Source organism: Sorex fumeus, unplaced genomic scaffold (genome assembly GCF_029834395.1).
Source record: "Sorex fumeus unplaced genomic scaffold, SorFum_2.1 ptg000037l, whole genome shotgun sequence".
In the NCBI taxonomy this organism is placed as follows: Eukaryota; Metazoa; Chordata; class Mammalia; order Eulipotyphla; family Soricidae; genus Sorex; species Sorex fumeus.
In genome coordinates, this window is record NW_026606094.1 from 26,639,546 (window position 1) to 26,656,195 (window position 16,650).

At 42.8% G+C, this 16,650-nt stretch overlaps 1 protein-coding gene across 5 annotated transcripts in view; it reads left to right on the plus strand.

The window, feature by feature from the left end:
• The window catches only part of SRPK2 (SRSF protein kinase 2), a 208,768-nt gene that overhangs the window by 166,989 nt on the left and 25,129 nt on the right, over nucleotides 1–16,650 (plus strand). For all 5 annotated transcript variants that reach the window (XM_056118342.1, XM_056118338.1, XM_056118339.1 and 2 more), the window contains 4 exons: nucleotides 2,281–2,389; nucleotides 3,856–3,943; nucleotides 4,310–4,397; nucleotides 7,611–7,717. In XM_056118342.1, the coding sequence (XP_055974317.1) occupies nucleotides 2,281–2,389; nucleotides 3,856–3,943; nucleotides 4,310–4,397; nucleotides 7,611–7,717 (392 nt within the window). The remainder of the gene's footprint in view (nucleotides 1–2,280; nucleotides 2,390–3,855; nucleotides 3,944–4,309; nucleotides 4,398–7,610; nucleotides 7,718–16,650) is intronic.

The following is a 16,650-nucleotide window of genomic DNA, read 5'->3' on the forward strand; positions in this document are numbered from 1 at the left end:
GGTCTACAAATAAAAGAAGCAACGGAATTTACAGCCGACTGGTTGACTCTGTAACAGAATGGTGGTAACCAAGGGTTGGGGAGACTGCATGGGTGAAAGGCCCCCAGGGTTTTGGTGGTGGTACTCTGATCCTGTGCCCCTAAAACGTAGGGACATTTACACACTTTGTAATCCAGTTTTACCCCAGTAGGCGAACGGTTTCAATAAAAATAAGCTGACCAGTGTATTGCACCTAATCCAGAGCTGCTTCCCTGTTCTGATCATTCAACTTATGTTAAGAAAGGAGCTGGGGGAGATGACTGGGTAGGAGGTCTTTCTCCAGGCGTCTTCCTCCTGGGAAATAAAAATAAGTTAGAAAGTATGTTGTGATGCCAGAATCCATTTATTTAATTTGACCCTCTAGGTCTTCTTGGCTAATTATGAAGTTTTCTTAGAGGGAGAGAGTCGGAGTTGGCGCCACACCCAGTGGTGCCTGGTTTTGCAGTCAGGGATCACTCCTGCCAGTGCTCAGGGAACCATGAGGGGTGATGGGGATCAAACCAAGGTTATTGTGGTACAAGGCAAGTGCTCTACCCACTTTTCAATCACTCCGACCCCTGATACTATGTTTGATTTCACACTTGTCTTGCAGTGTGAGGCACTGAGTTCAGTTTTGGTCACCTTAGCTACCCCCCTCTACTCTCAATTTTTTTAAGTTTTTTCCCCCTTCCTGTTGTGTTGTCATTGCCGAGCAAGTTTGTATACATTTAGGTTCTAAACCACAAGAATGTGACATATGTTTAGATTGTGAAATGTCGCTACAAAAAATATAGGAATAACAGTTTATCCATGTAATAGGTTAAGATATTTATTACTAATTTTGTACCTTTGAGTTCTTATCTTTTGCCAAAATTGCTTACGATAATTTTGCTATTAAAAGTTGGTTGAAGGAAGTATTGTTCTGATCTGAGAATCCGAACGTTAGAAATTCAGTGTTCGGTCAGGTACTTTCCCACCATGTTTTAATACTCAAACATTTGTTCTTTTTTGTTTGGTTGGTTTTTGAGTCACATCTATCTGTACTTAACCATCCTGGGCTTGGCTTGGGGGGATACCATATGAGGTGCTCTCACCCTATTTTTAAAGTGTTGCTTACTCCAAACCCTGCTTGCATTAACATAGATATCATGCATAGAGGTAGTGCTTTAGATCTTTAGATCCTTCAGTTGTGTGTAGCCTCTCAATAGTAGACACGAGACATCAATAACTTTCTTGAGGATAAATATTGAGCAGGTTTAAAAATACAACCTAACATCTTGGCAGCAGGGAGACAACACATGGCTCGGGGTATGCATATCCTCGGAATTGCTCTCCAGAACTGCGTGGTTGTCTCAGGATCACTGGGTTGGTCCAGAAGGGCTGTGGCATCTCCACGATGCTCTGGTATGGTCCCTAGCACTTCAGGGTCCTGTGGCACCTATCTTCAGGACCTCCGTTGCAGTGGATTAGCTCAGTATTGGAGGAGGGGGGAGTCGAGGCTAAAGGGGGCAGGCTCCCTGAACACTGCTTGTCAGCAAAAACCTACTCTCCAGTAGAACTTGCATTAAAAAGTAGTAGGCATTAAGAAATCAAAGTCACAAAGATTGTTTTAGGAAAATTTCAAATTGTGTGACCTTTTCTGTACATTTTGAGGGAAAGGTGTATTAGCATACCTGTGTAGCCTAATTGTTTGATTAAACATGAGAGAATCAGGGCCGAGGCCGGGAGAGAGATAGAGGAAGAGAGGGAAAGTGTGGGGGACGTGTGGGGAAGGCGGTGGGGGCTGGGGAAACTGGGGGCATTGGTGGTAGGAAATGTTCACTGGTGAAGAGACAGGTATTGGAACTTTGGCTCATTGAGTTCTTAAACTCGAACAAACAAAAAGCTTAGGGCGAGAGAAATAGGAATTTGGGTGCTTGCCTTGCTGATGCCTGTTGTGCTCTGCCCGGTCTGCTAAGCACCCAACACAAACCAAAAATTTTAAAAGAAGGCATGGGCGTTTGGAGTGGGGGGAGGTTATAGGTTAGCACCCTTCTGTGCTAGCCGGGTGCAGGGGTGCCAGCATTCACACCCAGGTTGGCCACATGGAAAGCAAGTGCCCTACCTGTTGTGTTTTCTCTCTCTAGACCTACTGGATCCTCTTTTTTTAAACAAAGAAGTTTTTCCAGGGAAAAATGTTTTATTTGAGAGGAAGGATGAGATGATTTTCTTTCAACATTTAAAATATATATTATATATGTATTTTTTGTTCTTTTATGACAGGTGGATACCATCCAGTGAAAATTGGAGACCTGTTTAATGGCCGGTATCATGTTATCAGGAAGCTCGGATGGGGACACTTCTCGACTGTCTGGCTGTGCTGGGATATGCAGTAAGTTTTCTTTGTGTCTTGTGCTCTGGGGTCTCTGGGTCTGTCTCAGGGGTTTGTCCTTTATAGCAGCAACAACTGAGGTCACCCCTAATTCATGTGGAGTGCTTGGACGAAGCCCTCTAGACATTTCCCCCCAGCTGTTTAAAGTTATTTCCCCCTTACTATAAACCAGTAATAACTTTCTCCTGTCACATCTGAGGTTTTCATTGACATCTTGTTATTTTCATTTATATTTAAAACATATATTCAGAGAGAGAGAGAAAGGGAGGGAAGGAGAGAGGGGGGACGGGCAGGCAAGCATGCCAGCTGATAGGGCACTTGCCTTGCATCCAGCTGACTTGGGTCCTATTCCTGTCATCCATCCAATACAATCAACCAAGCACTGCCAGACGTGATCCCTGCATTAGCTCCAGAAGTTATCCCTGAGTATTGCTCCGTGTTGCCCCCCCAAAAAGGGGAAAAATTGCTCAGCTATAATTTTTTCCCATTTAGTTATCATTATGTGAATAGTACAGTTTTGTGCATGCCAGCATCAATCACATCTGCTCACCGCCTCCATGTCAGCATCCCTGTACCATTGTCTCAGGCCGTAGGCCCATCCTCTTGGGAAACTCAGGTCCTTAGATTGAGTCTCTGTGTCTGTTGCCATTGACCAGTTGGTATCCCCTTACTAGATGCTTCTTTGTACTCCACATCTGAAGGAAATCTTGCCTATCCTGTCCTTCTGCTTCTGACAGATTTCTCTCAGAATGATGCCCTCTATTTAGTTCCATACATGGAGCAGAGTGCATGATTTCATGTTATTGCTGCCTAATCCATTGACTCAGGGACTGGGGTGTTTAGGCCACACCTGGATGTGCTTGGAGCTTTCTCCTCTTTCTGTGCTCAGGGATAGCTCCTGATAGTGGTGACTTGAACCTTAGTTGGCCACAAAGGAGGCCAGCGCCTTACCTGCTATGACAATCTCTCTGACTCTGTGTTTTTTTTTTTTTTAACTTGTGGCCCATAGTATGAAACTGCATTGCTTCTCAGTCTGCATATACATTGAGTCTGTGTGTATGGTCTAGAACATCAGTCAAATGACTTTACCCTTACATATGATGAGAATAAAAACTTTATTGTTTACTGGTATATATTTTTTTCCTGTTAGAAAAAACAAACACAAATTACAAGAAAAGGTATTTGTACCTTTTTGGCTCTATGGTTGGAAAATTATTAAATTATGCATATTACTGTCTATTATTCCTTTCCTTTGTCATCTTTATTGTTGCTCGGCTGGTAGTTGGATGCCCCTGGGCTCAAATGCTCAGACGTTTCTTTGTGTAAGTGTGGCAGGATGTTCTGGCTTGGTGTTGTGCCATGTGGAAGAGTATCATTTTAAATGAAAGCTTCTCAAAATTTTCTCTTTCTTCGGAAGCGTAATAATCAACTCTACTTATTATATCAAACATTTTTTCTTTCCCAAGGGGGAAACGATTTGTTGCAATGAAAGTTGTAAAAAGTGCCCAACATTATACAGAGACAGCCTTGGATGAAATAAAATTGCTCAAATGTGTAAGTACTAAAATGTGTAAGTACTACAAATACTGTGAATGATAAAAGAGGAAATTGTTGATAAATTCTTCCACAAAAATTTTCTCAGCTGGCTTTTACTAAAGTAAAATTGAATTTATGTTTTATCAATTCTCATACTGAATCTTCTTTGGAAACATCACTATTTTTGTATTTCAGTGCATGTATTGCTGGGGGCACTCAGGGGCTACTCCTGGCTATGTACTCCTGTGGGTGCCATGCAGCAATACACTTGACTTGGGCCTCCGCATGTAAAATGCATGGAAACATCATTTGGTAAAACAGTTTTGGTTACTGTGACTTTCTGTTAAACAGTTCTCTTCTTGCTTCCTATTCCCTTGCCCACAGGTTCGAGAAAGTGATCCCAATGACCCAAATAAAGACATGGTTGTTCAGCTAATTGATGACTTCAAGATTTCAGGCATGAATGGAATTCGTATCCTTATTCACAGTTCTTTTACTTCCTGACAGTGGAATTATATTACAGTTTATTATTTAAATTTAAAGTCTAGAAATATTTCAAGCCCGTACAAACTTTTATTTCCTGCTTCATAGTTCACTTCATCATGCTGGTTACTATTATTCCATAAAATACCAAGCCATTTGCCTGGAGGGCTCTGTCAGGGCCTTTGCTGTTTTTCTTTTGCGTTGTAATAATTTTAAGTATTTTTAGAATTTTAGTATTTTTAGATTTTGTCATAGGATGTTTTTTGTCTATTTTTATCGATGTGAGTTATAAATGTATAGACTTTGCTTGCAACTTGAAAGAAAATTAGTGGACAGTGAATACTACTGTCTGCTAAAGTATCACAAGAGGTTGATATATTCATTAACTGTTCTACCAATGTCAAAGCAATAAAGTTTACTTCATCCTTCAAAGGTTCCTATTTCTGCAGGGAGAATATTGAAGTATTTTGGCTCAATGCACTTCGCTTACACATTGAATATAAATACTTAAAAAACTTGGCAAAAGTTATTCTTCTGTTTGAAAATCTGACACAGGTTAGGGCTTAGTGGATGAGACTTCCCTTTTTCTTCAAAGTATTTATCTTGTAAATTTTCTAATTCTTAAAATAAAGAATGTAATACAGTGATTTCTTATAGGTCCATTTTCCATATTCAACAATCCTCAAGTATGATTGCTTCTTTCTTACTGAATTATTTCTAAAAAAAATTCCTAAAACTTATGTTTTTCACCAGTGTAAATGTTATTGACAGTAGTTTCCTCTTCACACATAAACCTATGGTAAAGTTTAAATTTATAAGTTAAGCATAATAAAAACAATAATATAACGGGCAATTTTGATAGTGTACAGTAATGCATAATTGACAGTAATGCATAATTGTGCTCTGTTCACCTAAATGACATTACTTAAATGACAAACTAAAGAGTTAAATTTGTGATGGAGTTAAAGCTCTAACGTTTAAAATTGTGACTTAACTCTTCTCAGAGCATTGATATACCTGTATTTTGTTTAACAAGTAAAAATAGCTCTCCTGCCCCTTTTTCTTTTTTTGGCAGTGCTGGGATTTAACCCAGGTTTCCAACATGATGGCCAAATGCTGTTCTGTTGCAGCACATTCGGCCTGTGGAATGTTTATTTTACAAACATCATTTATCTCTCTTTCTGGGGGTTTCTTGAAAGAAACCCTCTCCTATCAACAGTTCTAGGAGTGACCTTGCAGAAGTGAAGGCAAGTGAGTTGGCTGATGTTCCTGCTTTGAAAGAGAAACATTGCACAAGTGTATATTTCCATTTATGTATTTATGTTTTGGGGTCATAGCCTGCGGTGTTCAGGGTTCACTCCACAGTGGCTCTGTGCTCACTCCCAGCAGTGCCCAGTGGCCATGCGTGATGAATTGGTTCGAACCCTGGCAGACTGTATTCAAGGCAAGTGCCCTATCTTCTCTCCAGCCGTGCTCCCTTTCCCTATATTTTAAATTTTTATTGGTGGGAAGAGGGAGTGGCACATCCGGTTATGATCATGCCTTATTACTCTGCATTCAGGGATTTTTCTTGTCATGGTCCGGGGACCATATGGGATGCCGGGCTTGAAACTGGATTGGCATGTGCATGCAAGTGCCCTACCCTGTGTTACCTTTCCACTCCTTTTCCAAAGTACTTTCCACATCATTATTGGGACGGTGTGGTATTAGTAGATATCAAATAACTCAAATTAACTATCTTTAATAGCTCCTCTATAAGCCTTTAAACCAGTATACTTTCAAAAGGCTGCAGACCATTTAATTTTTTTGTCTGACAGTAATTATTATATAATTGACTAGACTTGTTGAGTATTTGTGGTTGACTAAAATTCCAATTAAGAACAGTAAAGGAAAAAAAAATTAGACACTCCAGACTTCTGTTAGATTTGGACTTAATGCCATATGTTAAATTGTGATTATTTAGTCCTCCACTTCAAAAACAACAACAATAAAAAATTATTGTTTTGATGGCAGAGTTTGGGCCACAACTCAGGAGAGACCCCTCGTGGTGTTTGGGGCAAATATATGATGCCAGGATTTTAACAGGGTCAGCAGAAGGCAAGGGAAGGGCCTTCCCTCCTGTGCCACTCTCCTGCCCTGCAGGATTGTCATTGTACAGTTGTAAGGGTTACGTGTTTATCTCTCACGTGGGCAACCTCATTCCAATCCTCAGCACCACCTGCACTACACAGTTCCCCCCAGCAGCGTCAAGAATAACCCCCAATATTGCCAGGTGTCACTCAGCATAACCACCCCCTCCATCCCCTCCCACCCCGTGAGCCTCCTCTCCCCATTTAGGCTCCCTAAAGTATTAATTTAGCATACACTGAAAATTGTGATTGATGGGGAAAAAATTGAGTCTTGTTTCAGAGCTCTATTTTGCAAAGTTTTATTTTACTCCTGGCATAGAAATTTATGCAAGCAAGCAGATCCCTTATGGCAGAGTTCTTTATCTCCCCCCCGCCCCCCCCCCCCCCAATCAGTTTCTATGAGGTTTGAACCATGCTCAGTTTTATTACTAGTGATCACTAAGGGGTATGCTCAGTAGAGTATAATGTGTTTGTGACATTAACCATAGTTGTGCTACCATTAGAGTATTGAATGAAGGAGTTATCTTTTTGGAGACACTCAAGGAGTACTCAGGCTGTGAGGGCTCCTATGATCAGTGCTCTTATTGGCATTGTGGCGTACTTGGGACAGGAATTTGGGGACGCTAGCAGGGCTATAGCCAGCAGTGTTGAGGGGCCAGGGGATGGGACCATGTGCCAAGCAGAGAACTTCCAAATGCAAAGGATGCTCCTTTCCTATTGAGCCCTATCTCAGTTCTCCAGTTCTCCACATCTTGCAAACAGTAAGGTTGTGCTGTCCTTGTTTGTATAGAACTGTATTTTTGTGATTTAATATATATGATTAGGTAACTCTATTCTGAAAGTGATTTTAGTTGCATATTATTATGTAACATGTTACAAATAATCATACATGTTAGATCTTTTGGGGTGAGAAACAGCAAATGATCACTTCGGTATTCTTGATAGTATTGATGTTGTATTTTATAGAAATTGGACGTTTTGCCTAGTGCTGTAATGACGTTGCTTTTTATTTTCTTTTTTCTGTAACTCATTTCAGATAATATGTCTGTCATTGATCCTTAACCATTTCCCAGATGTCTGCATGGTCTTTGAGGTGCTTGGCCACCATCTCCTCAAGTGGATCATTAAGTCCAACTACCAGGGACTCCCAGTGCGTTGTGTGAAGAGTATCATCAGACAGGTGAGGCTCATGGGACAACCCCCACTCCACCAGTGTCTCTCTGGTAACCATTCATCCCACATTCCTGTTAAATATTTATTTTTTTAAACACAAACACCTTTGTGTATATGTGTGTGTGTATACATTTTTGTTTTACATATACATAAAAATAATGTGCATAACTTTTCTTCATAAAGTGGATTTTGTGGGAAGCATAGTACAGTGGTTAATCCACTTGCCTTGAATGTAGTTGACCCCTGCACACATCTGGTCCCCTTGGCGTGCTTGGGAGCAATCCTGAGAACAGAGCTGGAAATAAACTCCAAGTATTTCTTAGTGTGACAACACTCCTCCCATCAGTATGCCTTTGATGATACGAATGTTTTGTCTGGTACTATGCACAATATATAATTTTTAGTCATTTCTTCTGACTGTTGGGCTTTTTAAAAGATAAAGGTTCTAGAATGGATTGTTTTATTTGAAATCATTATTGTAAAGTTTTCTCTTTAGTTCTTCAGTACATACATTGGAAGATCTTCTTGCAGATAGAAATGTGCACCAGACTCAGCTTCCTTGCTGAATATAGCAGCCTGTATTCAGCTATAATTTAAACACATCATCAATTAAGGCTTATTCTGGATTTCTTTTCCTCACCAAATGGATAGCTACCATGCATGATTCTGCATGTGAGTTTTGCTTTCAAAGATGTTGCTTGTTAGCTTGAGAAGAGGACTAGGTGATTTCACACAGACCTACTTGGCATCACATCAGCCTGGATCAAGGATTCTTCAGTAGGAAAAGGATCAGGGAATATTTGTAATTGAGGGATTGTGAAATCAGATGTCAGGAAGTGGTTCAGCAGTAGCAAATATGGGTATGTTTATGTGTGAGGCTTTGCATTTTTGTGCAGAGATACACATCTCAAAAAAAAAAGCCTAATCACGGGGAAATATGAATATGAGGGATGAGTGTCTTTAGCAGGGCCTAAGGTACTTTCTTTGAATGCATCCAGCTCCAATTCAGTCCCTGAGATTTGGTCCCTCAGTAATTCCACTAGTGATCACTGAGTACAGAGGCAGAAGTATGTTCTGAGCACTGCTGGTATTAGTGGCCTCACAGGAAATACGGGTATCTTCAGAAGAATATAACCATTATAGATAGTATTTGTATCATTGCTTATTTGAATAAGATTTTGGTTTTTATGAGCAGCTTTTTAAATCAATAAATTTTTAACTTAAATTTGTTTAGTAAAATGTAGAATGTAGTCTACGTTACTGTTGTACTAGTATTTGAGTTGCTTTGTTTAGTTGGTTTATGTTTTTATCTTTTTTAATTCTGTTTAAAGTTTCCTGACATATGTCCATTTTGGCATGTGAATCATTTTACGCTGTGGTCAGACAGGGTCTGTTTAGACTACCTTAACTGTCTAACAATGCTCAGTGTTAGGTATTACTCAGAGATGTTATTTTTTTTTTTTTTTTTTGGGCTTACCTGGCAGAGTGCAGGGCATACTTTTGGTTTTGAGTTCAGGGATCACATCTGGCAGGGTTCAGGGGATCACATGTGGTACTGGGCTCAAACCCCAGGTTGGGGGCATACAAGGCAAGTACTTTAACAATACAGTAAGTGCTGTACTATTTTTCTGGTCCTTGAGTTGCTGTTTTCGCTAGAAGTAATCTTCTCTGAGATTCCTATTTCTGTAGTAGGATAGGACAACTCATTACAGAGCATCCTCAGGTCTTTGCCCTGTGAGTCCTTCTCTTCTCTCCACTTGAGTTCCCCTCCTGCCTCCTCCCAGCTTATCCCCCTCCCCTGTCTTCGGCTCATGATGTATACTTTCATTTTATCTCTGGCTTTGCAATCACCATCCATGAAAAGCTGCTGTCAAATCTGCTGGCTTTCCTCCCAGTATATTTGGTGTTAATTTGATTTTGGCTGGTTATTTTGTTTTGTTATGTATATGCTCCCTTTTAGATTTTAGATGATCATATTTGTATTAGTATCCTAAGTGGGTTAGGGATATGACTTAGTGTTAGGGCACCCGTCGTGGTGGGGGGGAGGGGTCTGGCATCATTCCCTCCCAGCACCCTCATCCCCGTCTCCCAAAAGTAAGTCATTAGTTGCTTGGATAATATCTAGTTGGGAAAAAACTATTCTTTCTTTAATGAAGAAGAATATATGTGGTTTGCGTACTAAGTTGTGGAAAATGAATGTGCATGTGAGTACATATACGTCCTTATTAGAGGCAGTACTAAGCTCTGAAAACTTTATATTGCTAAATCTCTGAAGAAAACTATAGTTCTATGAATATTAGGGGAAAAAAGAGAAAACAGGCATGTAGTTATAGTTTCGGAGGTAACAGTTCTGGGAGTATTCAACACAGGCCTTGTCATTCCCTTGAAGGCAAAACCAGTATTGTACACCATTTCTGCCCCTGGCCCCCTCACTGACTGGCCTGTGTCATCTCAGCTCAGGCAAGGCATTGTTGGCCAGATGAGCTGGTGAACTGCAGGGCTGATCATCTATGACCGAATGGGAAAATAAAATCTAGCTTTCCTGAGCACATGAAGGAGACTAGCCATTGGAGCGTCTCCCAGGCCTCCCTCTATATTTTGGAAGATGTTAAAGGATGCTGATACTTACTTGGGTTGTGTATTTTTTATTTTTAATATTTGATTCCTCCTGTTGTATTCAGGGGACCATTTGTGGTGTGGGGGTTTGAACTGTTGTCAGCCTCATGCATGGTCTGTGCTTTAACCCCACCAGTATATTCCCTTCGGGTCCTTAGTTCTTGGCCTTAACTCGAACCCTTATTCTGTGCTACTCATCAGGATCGTAGCTTGTTGAGACTGTTGCTTCCTTTGTAAAATCAGAATAATACACACTTTGTGACTTTTATTGTGAAGATTGAGAGTTAATCATTGCTAGGCGCCAGAAACAGCTCAAGTGGAAGAGTTTAGGCCTAACTTGGGCACTGTCCTACTTTATGCCCTCGAAATTGCCTCCAAGCCCCTGCCACCCACTGGGTGTGGGTCTCACAGCTTTTTATTTAAAATTTTTTAAAAAATTTTTTTACACTGTTGACCCCTGCAATAGCACAGTGGGTAGGCGTTTGTGTTGCATGCGCCCCACCCGGGCAACCCAGGTTTGATTCCTCCGCTCCTCTCGGAGATCTTGGCAAGCTCCGGAGAGGATCCCGCCTGCATGGCAGAGCCTGGCAAGATACCTGTGGTGTATTTGATATGCCAAAAACAGTAACAACAGGTCTCACAATGGAGACGTTACAGGGCTCGCTCGAGCAAATCGATGATCGACGGGAAGACAGTGACAGTGACAGTTGACCCCTGATAACAGCATCCCCCAATGTTGCCTGCACAGAGTGGGCCAAACACTAAGACATTGGAGTTCCAATTCTGTCACTTTTTCATGTAGTATTTGATCCCGACATTTTTTCGATAGGTTATCTTTCCTCTCCTTTTAATTTATTTTTAAAATTTAATTTGTGCCACATCCAGCAGTGCTCAGGGGCCTGCTCCTGACTCTGCACTCAGAAATCACTCCTGTTGGTGGTGCCCTGGGGGTGGTATGGGATGCTAGGGATCGAGCAAAAGTCTGCAGCTGTCTGCAAGGCAGTTGACTTTACCCACTGTACTCACTCCCCAGCTCCAGTTAATCTCTGAAGAAAGATCTTTTGTTGATCTTACACATGACTGAATCATGGGTTGTGTAATAGGTTGCTATATTTTATTATCCATCCCTTAGATTAAGTTTTAGCAGTCATACAGCCCTGGTGACCTTGACTGTTGGTGCTGGAGTTTGAAAACTCCCTCCACCAAACACGAGTCTCCCCTCCCCTCAGAGTGAAGTCTTGTCTGTTACTGCCCCCCAGCTGTTTTGATGCCAAGGTGAATTTTATGTCTAGTTATTTCTAAAACTGATAGGAAAGGTATTGGCAGTACTTAATATTTGTGGGGCATAACAGATGTGTTAGAGGTGATGGCTTCTTTTTTTTTGGGGGGGGGGCTCACACGCAGTTATGCTCAGGGGTTATTCCTGGCTCCTGCACTCGGGAATTGCTCCTGGTGGTGCTTGGGGGACCATAAGGGATGCTGGGACTTGAACCCAGGTTGGCCATGTGCAAGGCAAACACCATACTTGCTGTGCTATTGCTCCAGCCCCTGATGGCTTCTTAAATACCCTTGCTGTCTCAGTTTTTTGGTATTGGGGCACATCTGGCAGTGCACCAGGGTCCCCCCTTGGCGGTAGGCAGGGAATGGGGACTGTATTTGATGACAACAATCAAACCCAGGTTGGCCGTGTGCAGTGTAAGGTTTATTTGAGGAAACTGCTACACACTCTCTCTGGCCCTGTCCTTGCTTTTTTTTTTTTTAATTTTTATTTAGTTTTTTGCTTTTCAAGTCACACCAGTGATGCCCAGGGGTTAGTCCTGCACTCAGGAATTACTCCGGGCCATGCTTGGGGGACCATATGGGATATTGGGAATCCAACCCTGGTAGGCAGCTTGCAAGGCAAACGCCCTACCCCCCGTGCTATCGCTCGAGCCCCTCCTTGCTATTTTTAAAGGGGCTTCAACTTTCATGTGTAATTGAAAGAGTAGGTGACATTTTAATCGTGAAAGCTTTATGATTTAAGTCTTTGCCCTTTACAAATCTCCCTGCAAAAATGTTGCTGCTTGCATTTTCTGAAGTTTGTTAACAGGGGTGCTTATCAGAGCTGCCTTTGCTGCAATAATCTAGTGCCAGAAATTTTCCATTTTTGTTTCATTTTTATTTTTGGGGGGGGGGGGGAGACCATGTCTGATGGTGCTTAAGAATTACTCTTGGCTTCAGGCTTGGGATCTCTGTGTCAGGGCTCCGGGATTGTAGCTGTCCCTGGGGACTGAAACTGTATTGGCTTCATGCAAGGCATTTACCTTCCCTTCATTATTCTCTCTCTGCCCCTGCCCTAACACTTGAAATCAGAATGAACTTTTTCTACTACATTTGTGATACTCTTGTAGGGCCCCACTTTGTCGATGTTGTTTTTAAGGTTCTATTTTGGTTCTATTTGGGTTCTAGCTGGGCTGCTTAGGGGACACCCCGGGCTGTGCTCACAGGGGCTGTGGGTACCACGAGTGGTACCTGTGTCCCATCTATTTCAACTCTTTGAGCTGTCTCCCCGGCCCTGTCCCCTCACCCTATTCTTCGTTTTGCTCTGTCCTGGCTATAGTACACCACAATTTTATTAGATCCGGGGTTTCACTGTCTCTTCATTTTACATGGCATGTTACACAGAAGATAAAAATCTTCCTCAGGATGCTACCAGAGTGATAGAACAGTAGGGAGGGTGTTTGACTTGCACCTGACTCACCCAGTATCCCATTTGGTTCCCCAAAAACTGCCATTGATTCCTGAATGCAGAGCCAGGAGTAAGCTTGGAGCATTGCCAGGTGTGGTCCTGAAACCAAAACCAAAAAGAATCCTGTCCAGGAGTTGGGCTATACCTCAGGTGTAGGGCGCGTTATCAAGTGCTTGACTCTCCCTTCCCTGCATGCTGCCGGGTCCGAGCAGCGCCATGTCACTGGTCTAAAGCACCAGGCGTGGCCCCCGACATCCCGGATCTTATTTCAAAAAAGAAAATTTGCTTCAATCCCACAGTTACTCTGAACGGAACCAAGGTTTGAAATCAGGTGATGTAACTCCAGAATCCACGCTCACGTTTTGCAAGTATGAAATTGTCTATGATGAAATGTTTTGGGGCATTTTTCTGAACATTTCTTTGTGAAATGTATGCAGTCATTTTCCCCCGTGACAAATGGCTTTCTTTATAAAAGTAGAGCTGGCGATCATACGCTTCTAAAGTCCAGGACCACAGAGGTTGTTCAGCTGGCTGCAGCATATGCTTTGCATGCAGGAGGCCGGAGCTGGATCCCGAGTTTGTTCTTTACCCTTGAACACCACCAAGAGTGACCTCAGAGCATAGAGCCTGGAGTAGCCCGTGAGCACTGCTCGGATTGAGGGTCCCCCCTCCCCAAAGAAAAATAAAATGTAAAAGCATTGGATTTTATATAGTAGAAATGTTGGCTTTGGGGATAGTGCCTGTTACTCAGGGTTTTTACTCCTGGCTCTGTGTGCCCAAGGGTCACTTTCTGGCAGTGCTTGGTATGTGTGCCCGGGCTTAAAGTGGGGTCAAACTCAGGCAGAGTAAGCACCTTAGCCCTACCTGTGCTGTCAGCCCTGAGGAGAAACTTTCAGTTTTGCTGCTCTATGCAAGCTAATGGGACCTTATTAACCTGTGCCCTGTGCTGGGGGGAGAGGTGATAGCTCAGTGGCCTGAGTGCATGTTTGGCCTGTGAGGCTCCCAGGCTCCGTCCCAGGTATCACATGGTCCCCCTGAGCATAAAGTTGGGAGTTTTCCTCAAGTACTGCAGAGAGTCATGCCCTCCTTGTTCCCTATCTCCCCCAAACAAAGCAACAGAAACCCAAAAAATTGCCAATGTTTTTTGCAAAGCCTCCTGTGGGCTCTTGGACCTTCTGGGTTTCCTGAGGAACTCTGGTCCTATCCAGGCCAATCCTGGTACCATGGAATCATTTTCTCTACACTTAGTACTTAGTTCCTGTTGGCATTATTTTACTTATTTCATTATCAGTGAGCCATTATTATTCCATTTTAGACTAGGAAGAGTAATTTTAAATTGGTAAACATTTTTACATTCTTAAATTTGTTCAATGTGGTGTCCATATGGTCCTGTGATCACTTGGCATATCTTGCCAAGCGTTGGCGCCTCTCCTCCAGCATGGTGCGTGGGCTTCCTCAGCCCGCCCTCGGGGCAGTTGCCTTGCTTTCTGACTCCAGTTAGAGGTACAGCTGCTTTGAATCTCACCAAGGCCATTTGAATGGGACACCGAAGGAAAGCTGTTTCAGGACAGAGCACAGAAGGCCAGAGCCCCTGAAACCTTTGGGTGTGGGACTGTCATGGTTACCTCCTCTGGTTCTCACTTCTCGATTCAGTTTAAGTGCATGCTTGTCAGAAGACACCTGGAGCATTGGCCTCACCTGTCCTTCTGAGGAAGATAGATGCAGTGGGTGCATTCAGTTGGCTGGAAGTGAGAAGAGTGCCTCTAGAGTTTGACTGCATGTTCTTTTTTTTTTTAAACAAATCTCTGTGAGCTATAGTTATGAAGCTTTCATGTTTCAGTCATACAGTGACCGAAAACGCATCCCTACACCAGTGTACATTTACCACCACCGATGTCCCCAGTTTCCCTCCTGCCATCCCTACCCCACCCCACCTCCTTTTCTTCTTTCTCTCTACTTTGGGGCATTATGGTTTTCAATACAGAGCCTGAGAGGCTATCATGTTTGGTCTTTTATCTACTTTTAGCACCCATTTCCCATCCCGAACGATCCCTCCAACCATCATTGACTTAGTGATCCCTTCTCTATCCCAGCTGCTTTCTCCCCCAGCTCATGAGACAGGCTTCCAGCTATGGAGAAATATTCCTGGCCCTTGTCTCTACTCTCCTGGGGTATTACAGTACATGTCCTTGAAAGAGTCAGTATGTTGGGACAGTGCTCCTGCTTTCCCAACCCCAACCCTGCTCCAACCCCCATTGGCTTCCTGTTGGGTGTCCCTTATTCTACAGGGAGTTTGGCACCCAAGGCAACCCACATGTCCATACTCTGTGATCTTTGTTTCAGAGTGGGGATCGGACCACTGAGGGGTGGGGAAGGGTGAGCTCCTCTTGTGCCCAGTCAAAATATCCTGGGGTGTGAAGAGATAGTGTCGCTGGTGAGGCTCTTCTTGCCTTGTGTGCATCCACCTCAGAATTCACCCTAGGACCCAGCGCATCAGCATCAACAGTTGGAAAGATTTCCCTTTGCAGTTACCGATGTTAGGGAGACTCTTGATTGTTGAGCCACTGCTGAGGGAAGTCTTTGCATTCACTCTCAGTTTATTCCTTCTAGCTGCCAGATTGTGGGATCATTTAAAAATTTCAAGTGAGCTGCGCCAATGCGCTCCAGTGAGGAGCAGGTTTATGATGTTAACACCAGTAATGGGTCTGGTCACAGGCATATACATACAAAGAAACCTCAGTGGTATCTTGATCGGGCAGTTTTTCATTATAGCTGAATTTGAGGTCAGAGAAAGGAAGCCACAGCCAGATAGCTCTAGTTCTGAACTGGCACTGCACTGCTGAGACCTGCAAGCTTGACTTCCCTGGAAGTAACCCAGCCCCTGCCCGGGGAGGGTGTGGTCCGCCCTGGCCTTCTGAGGTTCAACCACTGGCATCTGCAGATTGTGGTAGCAAGAGCTCTCAGCAGCCTCTGCTGCCTCCTGCTGTTGAGGAGAGGGAAGGCCTTTAGGCAGGAGGGCCAGCATTGCACTAATGACAGCAACAGAGGGGGCAGTTCATTAATGCTCCTTTTCACCCTTTTTCAGATCTTGCAAAGGGAAATCTGGTCTTGGTTGTCAGACTTGATTCATTTATAATTTATGTAGTCCCCAGTTATTCTGCATAAATCATAGTTACTCATCATAACCAATTAATAGTTTGCTCATCATCATCGTTTGAGTATGGATTTGTGGGTAATTTATTTCTTTAAGGCTCACTGGGTGAGACCAGAAATAAATATAAATTTTGATAAATAAAACCATTACCTAAATTTTCAAGAAAATATTATTTTTAAAGTCCCAGATTAGCTAATTCATAGTTGTTTAGTTGCTATCAATCCATGTTTTCTCACTTCCGTTCTTCCATTTACTGTGAACACCTTGAGGTGTTCCGGTTTGTTTTTGTTGTTTTTAATCAAGTGTCCTGGACCTTGCTCAGGCTTAACTTAACATTTGAGGCACGTGCGGTGTCTGATCCCATATTGGTGATCCCGTATTGGTGATTAAGGCTTACTCCTGGCTCTGCACTCAGGGATTACTCCCAGTAGAGCTCAGGGGA